Source organism: Athene cunicularia, assembly GCF_003259725.1.
Source record: "Athene cunicularia isolate RWA chromosome 11 unlocalized genomic scaffold, athCun1 chr11_part1, whole genome shotgun sequence".
In the NCBI taxonomy this organism is placed as follows: domain Eukaryota; kingdom Metazoa; phylum Chordata; class Aves; order Strigiformes; family Strigidae; genus Athene; species Athene cunicularia.
The window spans coordinates 17,414,611-17,434,303 of NW_020799113.1; the positions used below are offsets into that span (position 1 = coordinate 17,414,611).

The following is a 19,693-nucleotide window of genomic DNA, read 5'->3' on the forward strand; positions in this document are numbered from 1 at the left end:
CTAGGTATAGGAAAAAGATTTCTTTCTGCTTTTTCCTTTTTACCTTTCAGAGGTGAGCAAACTGTAAATTCAGATTAAAGTACTCTCCTGAAAAAAAATCGCTTCATTTTACAGTTTCTCTTTTCCAGTAAGTTGATTTATGTGACTTTCCTGGGAATTTAATTCTCTCTGCCCTCTGTGTGGAAGGACAATTTTGAGGTGAACAAGCACTGATTTAAGGTTTACAGGAAAAGTGTACCATATATAAAGAATTGTTTAGCCCTCATGGGATAGAAATGCTGTTATCCTTTTGATCCTGATGCTTGAAGACATATTCATTGCCAGCCAGGTTCCAAAGAAACCAAACCTTGATCTTGGCTAGGATACTGCATAAACAGGAGCATCGTGGGGAAAGCTTCTCATCCAGTTGTGCCATGCGCAGGGGTGGAGATGAATGGTGTGGATACTCTTGCTCTGGACAGTTTTTCTATCTCCTTCAGCAAAAGAGTGTCACCACTGGGTTAGCCTCCAGGTGACACTGGTGGGATGCTTCAAGCAATAGCTACAAGTTGAAGTACAGATGCTTTAGTTTTCTGTAATTGGAAACAGGCAGCGAATCTGGGACCCATCCTCTAAGCTGTGAATTGGTATTTTGCACTCTTGCTGCTGCACAGAGGTCACGTTTTGGGTAAGGAACGCAGAAAAACAATATAGGCAGCTGGGCACCCTCTGTAGCCATTGTGGTGCTCTGACAATGATACCCTTTACAGACAGTGTTGTTGTAGATTTTGTTCTCCTGCTGTGTTCCTTTTGTAATTGCCAATTAAATAAGTATCTTGGACTCAATTTATCTCTGGTCTAAATTTGTCTGTGTCAGCCAAGGGAAACTGGGGTAGCAGTGCATTTGGCAATGCAGGTGTGTTTTAGGAGCAGCAGACCAATTTAGTTTGCAGAAAAAATATTGACGTGTATGTGGTAAGTTAGCTAATTTTGTCCTCTAGCATCATTTCCTGAAAGAGAAGCAACAGCGTTTATAATTGATTTGATTAAATAATAAATGATACATTCTCTTACTGCAAAGTAGGCAGCATTTCCAGTCTATGGATCTTCTGTGGATATGAATGGAGAGAGTCTAAATAGTACATGACCTGGAGTAGTTATTCCCACCTAAGCACTGCTGCACACCAGAGCAGTGTCAGCAGCTTGAAAAAGAAACTCGAGGTAAATTAAAGTTTGTTCAAAGTTTCTTTTGTCTCTCTTCCATTGATTTATTGCTGAACTTCATAGGACCTTTCTCCAGACCTCCTCATTTCCAGCTGTGGTTTTACAGATGTTTTGTACCTCTCCACAGCACAGCAAAAGGCTCCAGATTTAAAAGTTAAGTGTCACCTTATCAGCAAAAGTTGCAAAGGAGTCCTCCTTAATGGTTTTTCTTTCTTAGTCATTTCAGTAGGCTATAGTAAGTCTAGTATTAAATTAATGCTGGGACCAGTATATAAAAGAATATGCAGTGTATGGATATTTTCAAATCCAGATGTTGATTTTTGATCTCTGAGTTGAGTCCAGAGACACTTTCCCCCAAGAACTGGCTATCTACAGGGCCTCTTCCTAGAGCCAGAGATGAGACTGCTGAGTGCCTGTGCACTTTTGTCCACAGCTGGTATTAAAATAAATGTTTGAGCTTGGAGCTTGATGCTGAAATTACGGCAAGCTCCTCTCCAGGTGCCCAGGAGAACATTATTAAACCTCTGTCTTGTGACTCCTTCGCGTGATGGTAGGTTTGCCAAAAGGCATAAAGCAAGCTGCAGCCCGTATGGCTGGGCAGATGGATTCTGTGCGTCATCAGGTCCCTCTAGAAGTAAAGGCACAACACTAAGGTGACACAGCCCTTGTATCCTTAAACAGTTGACAACTGAAGCAAGACGTGTCTTGTTATGCTTGGTAGCTGCTATCTTGTGTTTCTGTGCAGAGCGGGGAAATGCACTATGGGAGAAGCTGCAGCTGGATGGAGATGGCAAAAGATACATCTGGGTCTGTTGTTAATCCCAGCCCTGGGTCTTCTCCTATCTGTTAGGTGTCTCTTAATGAGCATTCTGCATCATTGGAACGTAGGGTAGACAAAGCACTCCATGATTTCTTAAATGTAATTCAGTTTGCAGGCTCTTTCTCTTTAGGCTTGAGTCATGCTTTGGGTTAACAGCCCATTTAGTTGCGAAGGGCCAGTGAATCCATAGACAGGAACTGTCACCTGGCTCCAGTAGTGCCAGAGCTGCCAGGTCCCACCCTGTGGCCAGTGAGCTCTGCATTGGTTGAGGGCCAGTTCTGCAGAAGCGCCTTGAGGTAATTTTAGACTGAATCTTTAAATCTGAACATAACTCTTGATTGTCAGTTGTTGTGCCCCTTGCTTTGTCCATTCCCTAATGGTGGCCGTGTTGCTGTTTGCAGATGATGGGAAGCTGTCCCTGGAGGAGTTCCAGGCCTTTTTTTCTGATGGGACACTCAACGAAGAAGAACTTGAGAAGCTCTTTCATACCATTGACTCAGACAACACCAAGTAAGTTTCCCTTGCTGACACCCCACTGTTTCCTGGAGCCGTTGGATTGCAGAGTTAGTGTGCACGGGCAGTGCTGCTCCAGAGAGCTAAGCACCACAGAAGCTTCAGGGATGCAACTCACTTTGTAAAACTTTGCAAAATCTCCATTTCTGCTTGGTTTATGTCCTATCATGATGGCCACTATGACTTCTTTTGTCTCCGTGTTTTTTTCAGGCCATTTTCTTTAGTGCAACCTGATCCTGATGGCATCTGAAATGATACTGAGTTTTACCCAGGAGGGCATTTAAATAGCTCTTTAGCTTTTCCACTTTATCTAAAAGGTTTGCTGTGCTATAAGAGGTAACAGTGTGAATCTCTGTAAACATTATGCTACCTAGCTGTTTTACACACAACAAACTGGAACGATCTGTGGTCTTGTCTCTTTGTGATCTCTCTGTATCCCCTGCACTTAGTCCATGCCTGCTTTGCTTCCCGTCCAAAATATCCCCTGGTGCAGTGATCACTCTAGCACTTAATAGAAACAAGCCCCCTCCTCTTCAAGCTGGAATTCAGCTGCAGGGAGGCCAGCCCAAGCCCTGCAGCTGCTGTTGTAGGTGCTTTGCCTCTGTTCTGCTCCCAACAGCCTGATGTGGCTGTACTTCTGTCTGCACAAAGCCTGGGCAAGGCAGCAAGGGGACGGATCCACGAGCAGCACTGCAATGTCTGCATCGCAGCTGCAATAGCAGCAGGGAGAGAAGATGGCAGAGGAGAGATCTAGGCATGCTTTAGTTGAACGTTACATCAAAGTTGAAACTAAATATGGCACCTGATTGCTCTTGCTGAGAATCAAGCTTTTGTAGGCTGCGCCAAGCTATCAAATTAAGGTGACAAACTCGTTAGCTGCTCATGTTTCCTTCCCCTCTGCCTGCCTTCGCAGTGTCTCCTTCAGCACCCCCTCTGACTGCCTTTGCCTTTGGCAGTGTCTGAGGTGTTTGTGAGCTTCCTGACAAGTGTCTGGCACCAACAGCATTCAGGATCAGCACCAAGCTGTGAGGTCTGTGGGGCCCCTTTGGGAGCCGTCCCTGCCAGCAGGTAGTGATGGTGCTGGGCACCAACGCAAAGGACAGCCCACTGGTGGGTTTTCTCCTTCCCAAGAGGAACCCATCTTCAAAAGCCTGAGTAGTTCAGGCTGGCTGGAAATACAAACAAAAGACAGCTTTGAGTCATATTCCAGTGTGACTCTTACTCCTCTAGAGAAAAAATCTGTCCCAAAAGCAGACGAAAACAGAATCCAATTTCAAATGACAAGTCTTGTAGTAAGTGCTTAAAAACATAATAGTCTGGTTAATTATAAAGCTTTCTGACAACAGGTAGATTGAGTCTTGCCTGTGTGAGTGGTGCATGCTTTGCCACACATCCAAAATATCCCCTGGAAAGCAGTGATTGTTCTAGAGTGCGCTGGCACCGAAGCAGAGGATGTAAAACTCATCAGGCTGGTGCAGGGCTGCTGCTGAATACGTTTCTGAAAGCAGAATAAATGTGAAGTCTCTCAAAATCCCGTCTTTCCAATGTGTCTGCTTCCCAAAGTTTATTCCAAGACCAGAAATGCCAAAGACCAGCTTGGTATATACTATTCACTGAATAATTAATCAAATGAACTTAAGTGATCTCGTTACTAAAATTAGCTGGAATGATCTGTCCTTTCTAATGGTTCCTCTTCAATAGACATTAGATGCTGCCTTATGTTTTGTGGGTCTATTTACCAAGCTCCAGGCGATGTTCCCAAGTGGGCTCTCTGTAGACACAGGGACTTGGGTACTCACCTGCCTCTGTTCTGAAATAATTTATAGCATTCTCTGAGCTTATCAACTTTCATCTGGCCTTTGAAAGGATGCAGGCAGTGGATGTGTATGGGGGTTAGTGTGTGGATGTATCTTCTGGCCTTCTTGAAATAGGAAATTTGATTGCAGTCCATTTTTGCTTGGAGATTTTAGAAAATCTGCAACTTGCTCCAAGCCTTAGTAAGGGATGTCTTCTAAACTGTACAGAGTGCCATTTCTAAATGTCATGCAACAGTGCTGCCAGCAAGCAGGGTCTCGCTGAGCAGCTCCTGAGTGTGGCAAGACTTCCTACAATTCAGTTGTATTTTTCTTTGGCCAAGCTGGGTTGATCCAGTCATCAATACCCATTAGGGACTGATACTTGCACAGAGCAGTGTAGCATCTGCTGTTCTTGGCTTGAAGGAAAAGCAACGAGTTGGTCAGTCACTCTTCAAGTTAATCCTTGCATGAAATTGGCACTTGCTTATTGTTTTGGAAAGCACAGACACACACCTACATCAAATTTATCAAGTCGGGGGAAGAAAATATTCCTCTTTTTTTTTTTTTAATCTGCAAGAGCTCTCCATGTCCAGAAAACCTATTTCAGAGCTGGGCTTCCTTCTGCAAAAGTGCTTTTCACCATGAAACAAGTAGTTTGCTTGACTGCAGTCTTGCATCTAGTATAGTCCTTCAAGTCGTGTGTGTGCTTTTCACCTTGCCCTGCCTTTTGCTCTCCTTACAGTAAATCGGTGGGTCTGTGGGAGGTTGGGGAGGAAGGATGCTGCCTCCAGCCTCTGAAATGCCCAGGCACTAGAGTTTCAATTTTGAACACTGCCACCGAGCAAGAGGAGTGGAGCTTTCATTTTTCTATTTTATAGGGGAACTTAGGAACAATATTAACTTTACAAAAGGCTGTTTGAATGATAATTGTTTGCTATTTGATAGAAGTTTATGTATTTTTAAGACTATATTTTGATAGTCAGCTTTATCTTTGTTTTTCTTATATTGCCCATCATGTTTGTTTAGTGTGCAAAACGAAGTTTTCTATTGAAATTACATTATAGCTAGAGTAGAAAATGAAGAAAATGATGTTACTGCTGATTATTAGTAATTGCTGTTACCAGCCAAATTACAAATGTTGATTCAATTTCCTGGAGTATTTTTAGGAGCAGGGAACTGCCTTACTGGAGTAGATAAAATGGATGTACTGGTTTATTGACTTCCTTTAGTCGGGAAGACTATGGAAAAGAGAAAAGTGGGGCAGAAGAGTGGGAAAGTGAGGTAGGTTACGGATGCAGGAGTAGCTGTGCTGCTGTGGGGAGTCAGTCATGATGTGCTGCGGCTGGAGGAGTGCATGCTTCAGTCTTGGGCATCTCAGTCCCCCAGTGAAACACCTCCTTGCCAACAAGGTGCTGTTAGGAGGATGCTGAACAGAAATGAGATACCCCAAAAGAGCCCAGGGGCATTAATGAGGCTTCTTCTTTCTTCTTGACTGCCTGGGAAGTATCTCTAGCAGGTTAATGATGTGGCAGGGTGGGCATGGGCTCCAAACACCTGCCCTGGGGTTTTATTACCAGGTATCTCCATGAATCACCGTGGCAGGGTGCAAGCACTGTGCTGTAAGTCCCATCATCACTGGTTATTTCATCTGACAGCAGGAACGTGCGAAATGTGTCATGTATTTCACTTGTTTTTTTGGCAAAATTATATTCATAAACCTGCTGTTGCTTAAAAACGATGATCAAGTGGTGTTTTTCTCACCATTGCTCACACTGGCTGCCCTCCTTCCCTCCTCCCAATTGAAGCAGGAGGCAAAAGCAAGGCGTTGCTAGGTGGCTTTTACTATTGGTTTTAGCTGCTATTTCAGGACATTTCAGCAATGCTTTATGGGGAGCTGCCTGAAGATTAATGGGGAGGTAATGATATGTTACTATTAATATCAAGGCTACTGGAATCACACAAATTGTGTGTATGATAAGTAGACACACATTTTTAAATATATATATATATAAATAAATATATTTGGTTTAGTGGCAGAACAGGGCTTTAGAAAACTAGATTAATGTTCATCTGGGAAATGTTATATTTGCAGAGTTATCTACACCTTTTCTTACTTTTACTAATGATATGTAATAATTTTGAAAGGAAAAAGTCATTGCAAATGGAAGTCAAACAAGTTTTCGGGTCACCAACGACCAGATGAAACCCTTTAAAAATGGTACTGTGATACTGGATGAAACTTGCTTTGTCCCATCCACAGTTCCCATCTTCTTGCAGCATCCTGGCTTCTACCTGCCCTGCATCCTCTCGGACGGAAGGAGAACCTCTCAGTCCTTGTGAAAGCAGGGAGAGGTCAGGCATGGCTGTTGACAAAAGAGATTTAGTCCTGGAAGGGGATTTTAAAAATCCCTTTTCTATCCTGTACATTTTTCAGGGCTGCAGACGACAATCCTTTGGGGAGAGATCTGCTCACTGGAGCAGGACTTCTCCGATGAGCTGTACATGTCCATTCACAAGGAGCCAAGAACATGGCATTAGCATTCTGCTGCTCTGTCATTTGTTATCTCTTCGCTAGGCTTATAGCTATTCTTTTAATTGCTTTATTTCCCCCCTATCTGCGTCTAAATGAGCTCTTCTCTCCAGTGACAAACACTAGAAAAGGTTGGAGCGTGCATGTAGGATAATTAACAGAAGTGATATCTGCTCTCAGAAGCCCTTCACCGCTTTCCCAGACTGTCATTTTTGCTGGAGGTTTGTGAAAAATGAGGAACTGAAGGCACTTGGGTTCTCCAGCCTGTACGGCACCCGTGCCACCCGCACAGCATGCCCCCTCCTGCCCTTCATGGCAGTTACCCAGGGCAGTAGTCCAGAGGGGCAGTGAGCGGGGATGGATGGGGAAATTTGACACACACACCTTCGGATGCTGAATAACATTCTCAGAAACATGAAGCCACCTTCCTGCCCTGCTCCCTCAGCTGCTCAGACACCACAGCGACCTGTAACCTGGGGTCGCTTTGGGGTGCAGGGATGTAGTGGGGTACGGTCAGGGCTGCTACCAACCCGAGTGCTGTGTTGCACCCCAGAGCGGGGGACGCATGGCTGTTCAGGGCCACCCCAGAAGCAGGTAACGGTGCTGATGAGCTGCTCTGCCTAATTAGTCCCACTGCAAAGCCGAGGTATCAACCCGAGAGCGGAGCTGGCACAGCTGCGCTGCTGCCGGCGGTGGAGCCAGCTCCAGCGTTTGGAGGGACCCGCAACGCCAGCGCGGGCAGGGCGGGAGCGTTGGGCTGCCCCTGCCTCTGCGGGGACATGGGGTGGCCCTGGCCCTGCGCAGGGTGTTTAAATGGCTGCAATCCTGAGCAGAGCTGTTGTGGGGGGCAACCTGCTGCCTGACAAGGCGAAGCTGGCTGAGATGGGTCCAGCCCTGGGCTGGCACGGTGGGACAGTGGCTGCCCGGGGCCTGGCTGCCAGCGCCACTTACTTAAGCTTGATGAAAGCAGAGCAAATGAGGAGGGACAAGTCTATATTTCACTGGCTGTTAATTGTGCAGGAGAAGCTGTTAAGATCATGTTAGCACTAATGAGGGATACGAGCAGGAGCGAGCTGTCTCCTGCCGTTGTGACTTGCTGGTGTGTGTTTCCAGCCGGAGGCAGCTGTGCAGAGCATCAGTGCCTGTGCCAAGGCCTCTAAGAAGAGGGATGGAGTGTGGCAGCATGTGCTCCTCCTGCCTGGCCTCTCCAGTCCCCTTCTTCCTCCTCCAACTCAGCTGGGAAAAATCCCCCCAGCTCTTGTCTGATTTCTACCCTCTGCAGACATCATCAGAGCATTTGCAGAGCCAGAAGCTCTCAAAATTGGGCTGGTAGCTTGCATGGATGAATTTTGTTTCTCTGTTACTTTGATTGCATTGATACCCAGAGAATAAAATTGGCTTATGTTAGACCCTGTGCAAATACTCAGTGTCTGTGACTATGGAGCTTGGTGAGCAGCATCCAGAGAGTGGGAGGAGATGCTGGCAAGGTGCTGCCGGTGTAGTTTGGGCTCTGCACTGATGCTGTTCCCCACAAGATGAGCTAAAGGAAGATGTCTTGGTAGCAGCCCTGCAGCTCCCTGGCTTGATGGTACCCTGACTCTGAAAACTCCTGGTTTGATGTTGTATAAGAGCAATGGGACATTCTGGAGGGGTCAGAGACAAAGGCAAAGGAGCTCAAAATCTGTTCCGGAGTGAACAGCAAGCAGCAGACAACTTGCAAGGAAGCTTGATGTGTGCAAGCTAAAGAAACGTCTTGCACTCCAGCTGATAACCTGGGCAGAAATGGAGCTTCACATCATCACAAGTGAACAAGAGGTTCTCAGCACCCTCCTTCTAGCACACAACCCTGCTCCAGACCTGAACACTTTCAGTCCCTTCCATCATGCAGCAGCCTGTTGTCCATCTGTTCCAGTAATTATCTTCCTCTGGTGGAAAAGGTCTGTTGTTACCACTTTGTTTGGACACCACAGCCCTCCCCCGCCATACCCTCTGAGATGTTTTTCCTTCCCACAACCTGCATTGGGTCTGGTGTCCTTTGGTGTGAGGAGACTCTATCTGATAGGGTCCACTGTGGGCTTTAGTTCCTGCTGCCCATGCTTTTCTCCAGGCTTCTACAGTCCAGTCCTCTCAAAGTTGAGCAAAAATTACTTCCACTTCTTGGGCAGGGAACAATGGTGATTATGATTGAGTATTTTTTCCTGTTTTTTCTCCCCCTCCCTAATTTTGGCTATTGCAAACCTGATGCAGTGGAGTGCCGGATTTGTCTGGGAGATGAAGCCCACACTACAGAGATGGATGTGCCCATTGAAACCAACTTAATTTTTGAATATTGAATGTTCTCAATTAGCTCTCTGGGAAACAAACTACGGATGGTATAATCAGCTGAGATTTTGATTAACTGATTCAAGAGACAGTTCTCATCTCTTCTGAAAGGGACAGAATGATTGCACAGAAATTATATGTCTGGCTCTAATTTCTGTCTCTCGAGAACATGGGCATTTGGTGGATTTTGTTCTTTTTGTTACGTGGAAGTTGTTTTTTGAGTCCTAGCTTATTCTTCTCTGTGCCGACGTGTCACTTATGCTATACTCTGCTCTACTTTTCATTTAAGTGAAGAAATACTTGGTGCCAAAGCTGGTGCTCAGCAGCTGTGTGCTGATAGAGCTGCAAAACATCTAAGGCTCACCAAAGAAAAGGGGTTTAAAAAAAAAATTACTGGGAACATCATCAGGAGAAGCTGAAAAAACTACACAGCAACTTGTTTGAAAAAACATTTGAGGAAATTTTTCTATTTCGAATCGTATTTCCCAGGTATTTTCCCAGGCAGCCTCTTGATGGGGTCTCTGGAGGGAGCCTGTTTAATGTGAGCAGCAAGGCAGATTGGAGCAGGGAACAGTGGGGCTGGTGTTTACTGTGGAGGGGAAGGATCAGAGAGGGTTTATCTGTGCAAGCAGAGGGGAGAAGTATCACACTGGAGAGTTTTCTAGCTGGGACTAGGGCTCAGCTTCTTATTTTTCAGAGTGTGATGTTCTGCATTAGAGATTTTATTTTCTAGAGAATGGAAAGATACCAAGATCTCGCATTAAAACCATTAAAGTGACAAAGATACTTAATTCTAATCAGCTGGTTGTGTTCAAGTCATGCAGGCATTCAAAGAGATCGTAGCATTTTGGGTTAAGCTCCAGTCTTACAAATTTATCCATGTGTTTATTCTGTTTAAGGGTGCATAGGGCACCATGATCAAGCAGATGTGTCCAGCTGCTGCTTGGTAGGCAGAGCAAGCCATCTGCCTTGGCACTGAATTTGGGGAGGGGTGTTTGAGATAATTTTTCAGTGGCAGGAGAAGAGAGTACATGAGAAACAAATATATTGGGAAAATACAGGCAAGAGAATACAGGGATTTCTTGTTTACTGTTCTTTTACTAGTTCCCTACCAGTTGTATGTCACATATCCAAACCTGCATGTTTGTTGCTCTTCTTCCTCTCCTACATATAACTTTGTTGATAACCAAGATACCTGCAAAATCCAAAAGGAGGAGGAAGCTTATTTAATTTTAACTCATGGTCTCAATGTCTTACCATTTGCTTCTGGCAATTAGCAAATCATTCAGCTGAGCTCCAAACAATTAATATTTCCACGTCTCTTCTGCAGTTCAGTATTCCAGAGATTGCAAATAGAAATCAGATTAGTCCAGGCTTTCTTATCAAGTAGAAATAGGCAGAATGCTAAATGCTCATTCATTTAAAAAAGCCATTTCTGACTGGTTGTTATTGTTGGCACAAAAAAAACCTGACAGTCTCTCTTTTCCCCCAAAAAAGGAATGAGTATTTATTTCTTTTAATGGTTTTCTTTGAAAATTAAGCTAAAAGAAATAATGAGAGGTTAAAAACATGCATAAATTACTTCTTTTGATGGAAACAAGAGGGCCAAGAAGTGGAAGGAATTTTGTCTCTGTGAAAAACAGCCAAAGTATATCTTTGCTGCAAGCTATGGAGAGTTATCAGTGCCATTAATCTGCCTCTGTGAAGGTGAAAAATCACAACATCCCTTGGCTTTCTTCCCAGGGAGGACCAGGATACCAGTACCCCAGCACAGTGGGACAAGGGTGTTCAGTCAAACAGACACAAATAGCTCTTCTCTGGGTAACCCAGGCTTGCAGGGTCCAACGTGGTACCACTCCAAAATCCAGTGATTTCCAGTCCCTATTTTCCACCTTTGTAACTAGTTCATCACCGCATTCAGACACCTATCTTGCCTTGTCCCTGTCGTGGTGGGTACTTGAAGAGAAGCACTGGCTTTGCCAGGACCCCCAGGTTCCCTGCAGTGATATTTGGTGGGGAGATGGCCCAGTAACTGCCTGGCATCGTGACTCACAGAGGAGATCCTGCACATCTGCAAGCAAGCGGTACCCAATAGCCACTCAAAGTGCCACTGCTCGCTCTTTTGGCAAGTGGCACCATTGGATTGCTCCCTGTATGCAGGGTGTGCGTGAAGCAGTCCTACCTGAATGCTGATTAAGGCTTTAACATGCTTGTGGATATTGATGACTTTTAACAAAGCAGCTGGGAAATATTATTGAACTGGCCAGACTGGGAAACCACTTGTGAGTTCAAAGGCTGAGCAATGGATGGGAGTCTGTCTGGACAACTTTCTGTTTCTTTGGTTTTTAAAGCTGTTTATCAAGCACTCCAGAGCATGAGAGCTATGTTGTGCTTTTGTAAATGAACATCATCGGTTGAAACATTTTTTTTCTTCCTGTTTGTTTTTTGGGGTTTTTTTTATATTTTTCTGCAAACAGGAGTTCCCTACTATACAAAGCCAAAATAGTTACAGTAACTATTCCAGTAATAGAGTTGACATCACAGAATGGTCCAAATTAATCACAAACAGCAGGTATTTAAAAGTCTACCATGAAGCTAATCAATCCTGACAGCAAAACTGATGTGTTGTTAACTCAGATGCAATTGTTGTATTTACTGTTCATGAAATGAGTGTGCAGGATGAAGAGCTCACTTTAAAGTAGACTGTGATGCAGGACGCAGGCTGAAGATACTGGCTCCACATGGGATCAGGGTGCCAAAATTAAATAATTAATTATCTCAACGCAACATGATGGCAATATCTCAAAAATTCATGCTATATTTCCAAAGAGGAGCTGGTGGGAATACCCTGAGAGCCTGTGCCACCTCTGTGCTGGCCACAGCATGTACAGCCCGTCCTTCCAAGGATTATAGTCCCAGTTTTGCCTGGCACTGTCTGGGGATAAATTAAATGAGAGCTGATATCACCCAGTGTATATACACACCAGGCCCAAGTGTGTATATTGTAATCACCAACTTAATAACTTTGGAAGTGCCATCCCTCCTAGCAGCTAAGTTGCTTGTAGGCTGTAATTAAACCTGCCTTCTCTTCTCTTTGATGTACTTGTGGGCAGAGTGATATTTTCAAGATCAAGTCATGCCCCCCCAACAACGTTGAGAGTTTAGATGTGATTTATTAAGGATTTGTCACACACAGAGACTTGAAAATGTTTAGTATTGTGCTAAATGTCTGTTTTATTTAAGGTGATGACTGTTCTTAGAAACCAACTGTTGGATTAATCTTAGTAAATCACTATGCTGCACTGATATATTTTTTAGAATATCAATTGCACTGTAAAAAGGCATTTTATTGTGTTGTCTTGTTCAGAGTTTTTATGAGCTTTTCAAGAGATTTTCAAGTGCATGCTTAGGTTCTGTTCACCTCTGCAAAGCAGAGAGAGAAGATGTTGATTATTTTTAATAGACTCTGAAATGGTCTTATAAGGTATGAAAATGAGCATGCCTTAATCACCCAAAATTTTCTTCTGTGGGCAGAAACAACCCCACCAGTTTTTGCTCTTAACATGCAGATCCTGGGTGGCCTGATAGGATACAACCATGGGCAGTGAGGTGCTGTGATTTGGGGAGGACAGGCAGGGAGAGTGGCTGTGGGACATCTCTGCCTTGGGCTTCTGCACTCAATGGAGTTTGGGGATTTGGATTCATGATCAGCACATCGTGGAAAATTGCACCTTTATGCTGCATTTTTTATGTTAATTTATAGAAGTGAGAGGGCAGGAAGGGCAGAGCCCTACCAGTGCAGTACCCAGACCCTGGCTCTGGAGCTGAGCAACAAAGCAAGATGGTCTAGCACCAGCTGACAGCCTGAGATGCCATATTGCAGTTGCTGATGAATGAACAAACAAATGTCTGGTACTCCACAGGTGCCAGTTTATTGCCCCTGCCTTTTTTCAAAGTGACATTTATTTCTCTTTTAACTAGCGAGAGCTTAGAGCACATATTTTCCAACAGCATCCAGAACATTTGTTTCATTTTTACCCATATTCAGTCACTTTTCTTGGTGCCCTTGATGATTAGATCTGGGTGTTTTGTTCTGTCAAATGCTTCACTGCATAGAAAATGTTGTTTTGTTTGTCTTGAAGCTACTGATGAAAGCATCTGGTCTGCATCAGGGATGGTTAGCAGCTTGGGACTTTCTGAGGATGTGGGAGAGGCAAGTGGGGTCCTCCCCGTGCCATTTCCAACCCATACCTGCAGCTGTAGGTGGGAAATCAAGTTGCACGGAGGCTTGCACAGGGCAGGCTGGTGTTAGGTAGGACCCGGTGCTTCGTAAATGTCTGTGACTGCAGAATAAATCAGTATGCCAAGGGAGTGAGGAACTGAACTGGCCTTGAAATATATCAGCAGGTGGGAGTCTTAAAAAATGGAAAACTAAGCAAATAACACGTTATGTTGTAATGATCTTTGTCTTTATGGTAGACATTTATTCCCTGAAAGGAAACGGAAACTCTCAGAGTTGTGAGGGGTGTTTAATCCTTCCCACCCTGACAAAGTGCCCATGCTGGATTTATCAGTTACACAAGCAAAAGCAGGGATATTGCTGTTTGCGGGCGTTATCACCAAACCAAGCCCCAGCATGTGTATATGGGCCTTGGGCTCATCATACCTTACACCTCGGGCACAGCCCTTGCCCATGGCTGTGGGGAGGGGAGGGGGGGTACATGGTCCACAGGGGCTCTGCAGGGTCAGTTTTGGGAGCCTCTGGGAAAGCATGAGCTGTCATTGCAGAAGCTTTCCCTTTTCTAAATCCAGGAAAATCCATACCAAAAGCCTTTCCTTGAGTGCCTCGAGTGTTGAAACTGTGGTGGAGGTAAGGGGCTGGATCCCGCAGAAGACCAGCAGCTGAGACAGTCACAGGGGGCAGAGATCCCTCTGGCTGCAGCATCCATACCTCAGCTTTGATGGTTTTGGACCTCAGAGATTGTCTTGATCAAGTTTAATAGCCTCTTCACATCATTTTTATGAGGTTTATTATTGCTGCAAGGAAAATGCAATTGTATTGCAGGTCATTGGCTAGAGAAGAGACATTTTTCTGTCACATCCCTAATTACTGCTCATGTCGAGTGCTATGGCAACCGCTTTCTGCACCACGCTGCCAGGCAGGACATCTGCACTCGGGTATCACAGGCTTTTTGGAGCAGGTCCAGGCTTTTTTAGACCTGTTACTCCCCATAGTGTGCCACCCACCTGTGGGATTCAGCATCATGATGAATCAGAGTTAGTATTCAGTGCTAAACATCCTTTTATTTTTTTCCCTTTCCTTTGCAATCAGAGCTGGAATAGCCCTCATAAGGCACACACCTTACTGTGGAGGTATGAAAGCTGCTCCAAGCTGAGCTCAGCATCTTCTGGCATGCTGGGAAGGATGCCAGTGAACAGGTCTGCTTGTAAACCCTACACCCAGGGCTGCAAGGTGGCTGTAAGGCCATGTGGCACTTTGCTGAGGGTGTGACTGTCCCTAGGAGAGTCGCCAGCCATGCTCATGGGTCTGCCCAGGGGCTTCCACACTGAGGAGGAAGGTCTTCTGCAGATCTTCCCCATCATGCTAGAAGGTCACCTAAAGGAGACTTTTGTGGTGCTGAAAGTGCAGATGTAGATACCTGAGATGCTTTTTGTCTGGTTTGGGCAGCAAGAGCCCTACCTGCTGGTGTTCAGCAGGGAACCAGGGCCTCATGGTTTCCCTCTGTGTTTCTGCAGGCAGAGCAGGTCTGTCCTGGCCTCCCTGCGTGACGCTCCAGCAACTTCATGGGAATTTCTTGTGTAGGGAAGGAACAACATCGAAGCAGGATGAGTGTGTTTTATCCTGAGCCTGCCAGATTTACCATGCTTGTTTGTGTTGAACGTCAGTTCAGTTTACCTTGAAAAATCAATGTTTTCCAGATTACTGGCTTGTAATGAGGAGTCTGCTGCCCCAGTGCTCTGGAGCAAAGAGCACCGTGCAGAGCACACAGCTTTGGGTGCTAGCATGTTCAATGAACATATGCTTATGGCTTGAAAACTGGATCTGGGCAGTGTGTGTATTAATGAGAATACAGATGACTTAACAAGGTGAGGAGCCACAGAGAAAGCCATATAAAAATGGGTTTGAATACAGTTTTGCTGTGCAGCCCCACGGCTGCTCACCTTCTGTCTTGCTAAACGGCATCAGCCACGGTGGCCATGCAGTATGGAAGAGAAGTGAACTCATCCCTATCTTGGTCATCATCTGCCTAAATCCAGAGGAAGACTGTGTGGGAAGGAACCTCATCCTGGGTTTAGGTGAACAAAACATCCTCAGGGACACTGGCCTTCAGCCTTCAAACCAGCCGGTGAATGAAAATCCTGCTGATAGCAAGGCAAGTAGGAGGAGAGAAATTGTCTCACAGAGTACCTAGAATCTGTTATAATCTCAAATCACACACCACAGGGGATGGGTGTCTTCATAATACAAAATCTGTATGGGAAAACTTCATACAAAATCCTCTTTTTGCTTTTCTTTGTTTCTGGGCAATTCTTTGTCTTTTCTTCTCTGTGGTACCAGTGCCTCAGAGAAAAACATGGTTCGCTGCTGGGCTTTCAGACCCCCTTACTGTGCTCCCCAAGAGCTCGATACTGGAGCACGTGCCAAGGGAAGAATAAAGTTATTAGTTTTGCTTTGGCGAGGACAGCATTTCTCTCCTTTTCAGGAGCCCTCCTGTGGGAACTGTTCCCTGTAGGTGTTGTGTTTTAATGTAAGTCATCGTGCTCCAGTGCTGGAAATGTCCCAGTTACTTGGCAATCTATGTGGACTCTATGCCTGTTTCATACAACATGGATTTTGGGGGGAACCTCTGGAGTGAATGGTGTACCCTGTATAAGCTTGTGCAGATGGGCTCTCCTCCATCCACTCTGGGCATTTAAATAGGTGGTACTCCATGCCCCGGAAAAAGCAGAGTTGAATGAAAAATACCTGCTGGGTTATTTAAGACTCACTGCTCACTCTGTTTATTGGTTATATTGAATCACATGCAGGGCAAGTGTGCCTGTGTCAGTACATGCATTTTTGAATTATCGCTGCTGAAGCACTCCACAAACTACATTTTAAATTTATTTCATGCAGGAAGCAGGGACGTTTGGTGGGAGATTAAGAGCATCCTTTAAAGTAAGAGCCAAGTAGGCATCAAAGCCCTGACTACCAGCTTGTTACGGCTAAAGAAATTAAGGCAAAAACTGTCATATGCTATGAATACTTGTCTGCCTATATCATTTGAAGCTGCAGCTGGCTGGAGCACTTCTGGTTGTGGACAGCCTTGGCATTATGTTTATGCTCTTTCTCTGCATGTGGCACCTCATATTTTGGAAGTCCTTTTTTACGTCATACCATAAGAGTGTTGGGGTTTTTTTTAAGAAAGTGGGCAGGTGAAGGAGGTACTTGGGAAGGTCTTGGAAAGGACTTGTCAGGGTTCTCCAGAAGTGTACGATGATGGGCTTGGAAAGTTGCTTAGAATTAAAGTTATTCAGCTCCTGGCTGTCATCCAGTATTTGCTATTTCTCTTGCCCTGAGCGGAATAATTTCTCTCACTCTGGGGTTTGTGTAAAAATGTTTCTTTGATTCAGAAACTAATGATCAAGAGTGACCATCTGTGACCCGTTAGTAGGCATCTGGATGTACATTTTGCACTTCTGAGGTGTTGAGATAACACAGCTCTGTTGCTGCTGGGACTAGAAGGCGTATCATCAGATATAATAATACTTTTCAGCTGCACATGTTGTTTTTGAGTATTTCCTAAATGAAAATTAGTTTTGCAGGTGGCTCATGCTAGAGGATAATTTGTTTCCATGCTTGTTCGAAGCCTTGTAGCAAACCAAGAGCTGTGAATAGAAGATGGAAATAAAAGTAGAACACGATTTCAGAAAAAACTCCATTTTCTGTGCTGGTGAAGCAACTAAGCCGTGTGGCTGCTGATGCAAACCTTTCATCTACCCAAGTAAAAGGGTTATTATCTTCAGCTGAAGCCAATCAGGTGTTGAGTGGCATTTGAGCAGCACATCCAGGCAGCTATTTGAATGAGAAATATGCTGTGAAGATGAGACTTGGATGTATTTGCAACTTTTGAATTCCCATTATGTTTTTGATTGTGCTGCCCATTGGGAGAGCCTGGGACACCTTTCCCTTGGGTGAGCTGGAACCCAAGAAGGGAATTTCATGCTCCACTCCTCCACATTATCTTTTCCATTCTGAGATAACTTTTCTGCTCCTCTCTATAATTGAAGAGAAGTCTGGAGAAATACATTAACAACAGCAAGTCAGAGGCCATCAGCCTTGTCTTAGGGAGACAGGGAGATGCTGGGAAAGTGAGGGACTGATGCTGGGTTGTAGACTCACAGCCATTTTGGAAGGGACCTCTGCAGGGCTCTAGTGCCTAGGAGTGGGACCAGGACAGCCCTGGCTTTGCCATGCTGAGTCCTGAAGACCTCCTGGGATGCTCTCTGGGTAACCCCTTCCAGTGCTGTGCTGCACTGCACTGGGCTTGCTTATTAAGAGCTAAAGCTAATACTCATGGTGGGAAATTTCCAGAAATGCATGTTTTCCTGATGGAAAATGCTGATTTCTTAAACAAAGTGTTGGTTTGATCTGGATCAATGTAGCTGGAGCTTCTGACCTGAGACCTGGAGGTTGCATGGGGGACCGTCACCCACCCAGAGATCTGACTGCTGGGATGCTCAGCTTCAGCTTGTAATCCCTGGGCTGTTGGACACCCTGCTGCCACATGCTCTCTGGTCTGGTGTTGCCACCCCACTGTTCCCTGGAATAAAGTCTCAAAGATGGCAGCGTTTCAAGAAAGGCAGGCAGAGAAGAAAAAGGCTTATAAGTCTTTGAACCGATGGAAGAGCGGCAGAAAGTCAGTACAGGGACAACTCTGATAAAAGCCCATTTGCTAGATAATCTGCAATCAGGGACACGGCAAGGCAAAAATGTGACTTCCCAGGGATCCTCATTAGTTCAGGCACTCATCAAACTGCATTTTAACATTGGATGGGATTTTGGGGGGAGAAATTTATTTCTCTCTGGAGTACACAGGAGGCACAGTGATTACTCTGGGCAGCCTCTTCCTCTTGCTGGTCGTGCAGCAGTAATTACTCTCTGGGCAAATTCACTTAATTAAGCCCACTGAGTAGATGCTCTTGCAGCATGGTTGTTGCTCTTTAAACGCCCACGTACAAGGGAGGAGTATCACGCGTTGAGAACGTTTCTTTTTCTTTGAAATAGTTGAATGTGAACCAGCAGGAAAAACAATTTCCCTATTGTCAGTGTGTTTATCAGGTCAAATTATCCCAGTGTATTTAAATGGTGGTGGGCAGTGAGCAATAAACAGTCCTTTTTGTGGCCAAATTAGTTTATGGCTTGGACTGATTTTTCAGAAGGTGCTCTAGGTTGAAAGCTGAGCTGTTGTGTTTGGTTCGTATTTCTGTCAGAGAAATTAGGTCCCAAGTGGCAAATGGAAGTTCTCCAAAGTATATCTTTGCTTTGGAAAGTAATCTGAGAGGGTGCACATCCCCAGCAAGATTGGGGATGCAAGGTTGTGCTGCTCCATGTTACAGCTTCTTTGGTTGGAAAACAAAGAAGAAAGCCTGAAACCAGAAAGACCTGGATTTTCTTGATTTTTTTTTCTGCTTTGAAAGAAAGATTTTTGTTCTGGAAAGAAATCAGATGGGCCTCTACTATGCAGAAGAAAACTGTCTAACACAGAAGTCTTTAATGATGTCTTCATTTAAAGTTTTGTTTGAACATTATTATATTCTTCTTAGATGGGTTATGGCTTCAATAAGTTATTTAATTAGTCATACTATTAATGTAAAGAATCATAAAATTAAAAGCTAACTCACAACCAAGTGTTCTGGTGGCTGAAAAAATTATTTTTTTTTCCTGAGAAAATGAGAACAACCTGTAATGATTTTTCTTTTTAGTTTATTGTGGCTTACAGGAATATTGAATATTTGGCAGATGAAAAAAATTGGTAACTAATGCTCACCTAAACGTTTTCATGTTGAAGGGCTTCATGATATGTGACCATTCTAAAAATCTCCAGTGAAGGACAGTGCTAGGATGAAGGGTTAAGGATGGCAAGGGTATTCGTGGGGAACCACCACCTCCCATTTCACAAGGTTTGAAAACCAGATCCTCAGTATTTGTAACATAAAAAATCCTGGTGGCATAACCTATGGGGTGGTTAGCATCAAACCACCAGAGCAGCTTGTAAATTGTTTTCTGTCTGGGTATTGCACATCCCTTGTGTTGCATGTTCAGCTGTGCAGCACCCATGTCGAGCAATAAAACCCCAGTAACACTGATGGGGATGTGGCTGTCTGTCAGTGAGCTTCCCGATGGACATGCTCCTGTGGGATGGAAACATCCCAGGAAATGCCATGGTCCTGCTCAAGTACTCATTGATTTCTCCTTACAAATTTTCATCTGAACATTATCATATT

The 19,693-nt window shown here is 44.6% G+C and overlaps 1 protein-coding gene across 1 annotated transcript in view; it reads left to right on the forward strand.

Moving 5' to 3' along the window:
* The window catches only part of NECAB2 (N-terminal EF-hand calcium binding protein 2), an 82,490-nt gene that overhangs the window by 36,700 nt on the left and 26,097 nt on the right, over window positions 1-19,693 (forward strand). The window contains exon 3 of the mRNA XM_026856964.1: window positions 2,425-2,533. Within this exon, the coding sequence (XP_026712765.1) occupies window positions 2,425-2,533 (109 nt within the window). The remainder of the gene's footprint in view (window positions 1-2,424; window positions 2,534-19,693) is intronic.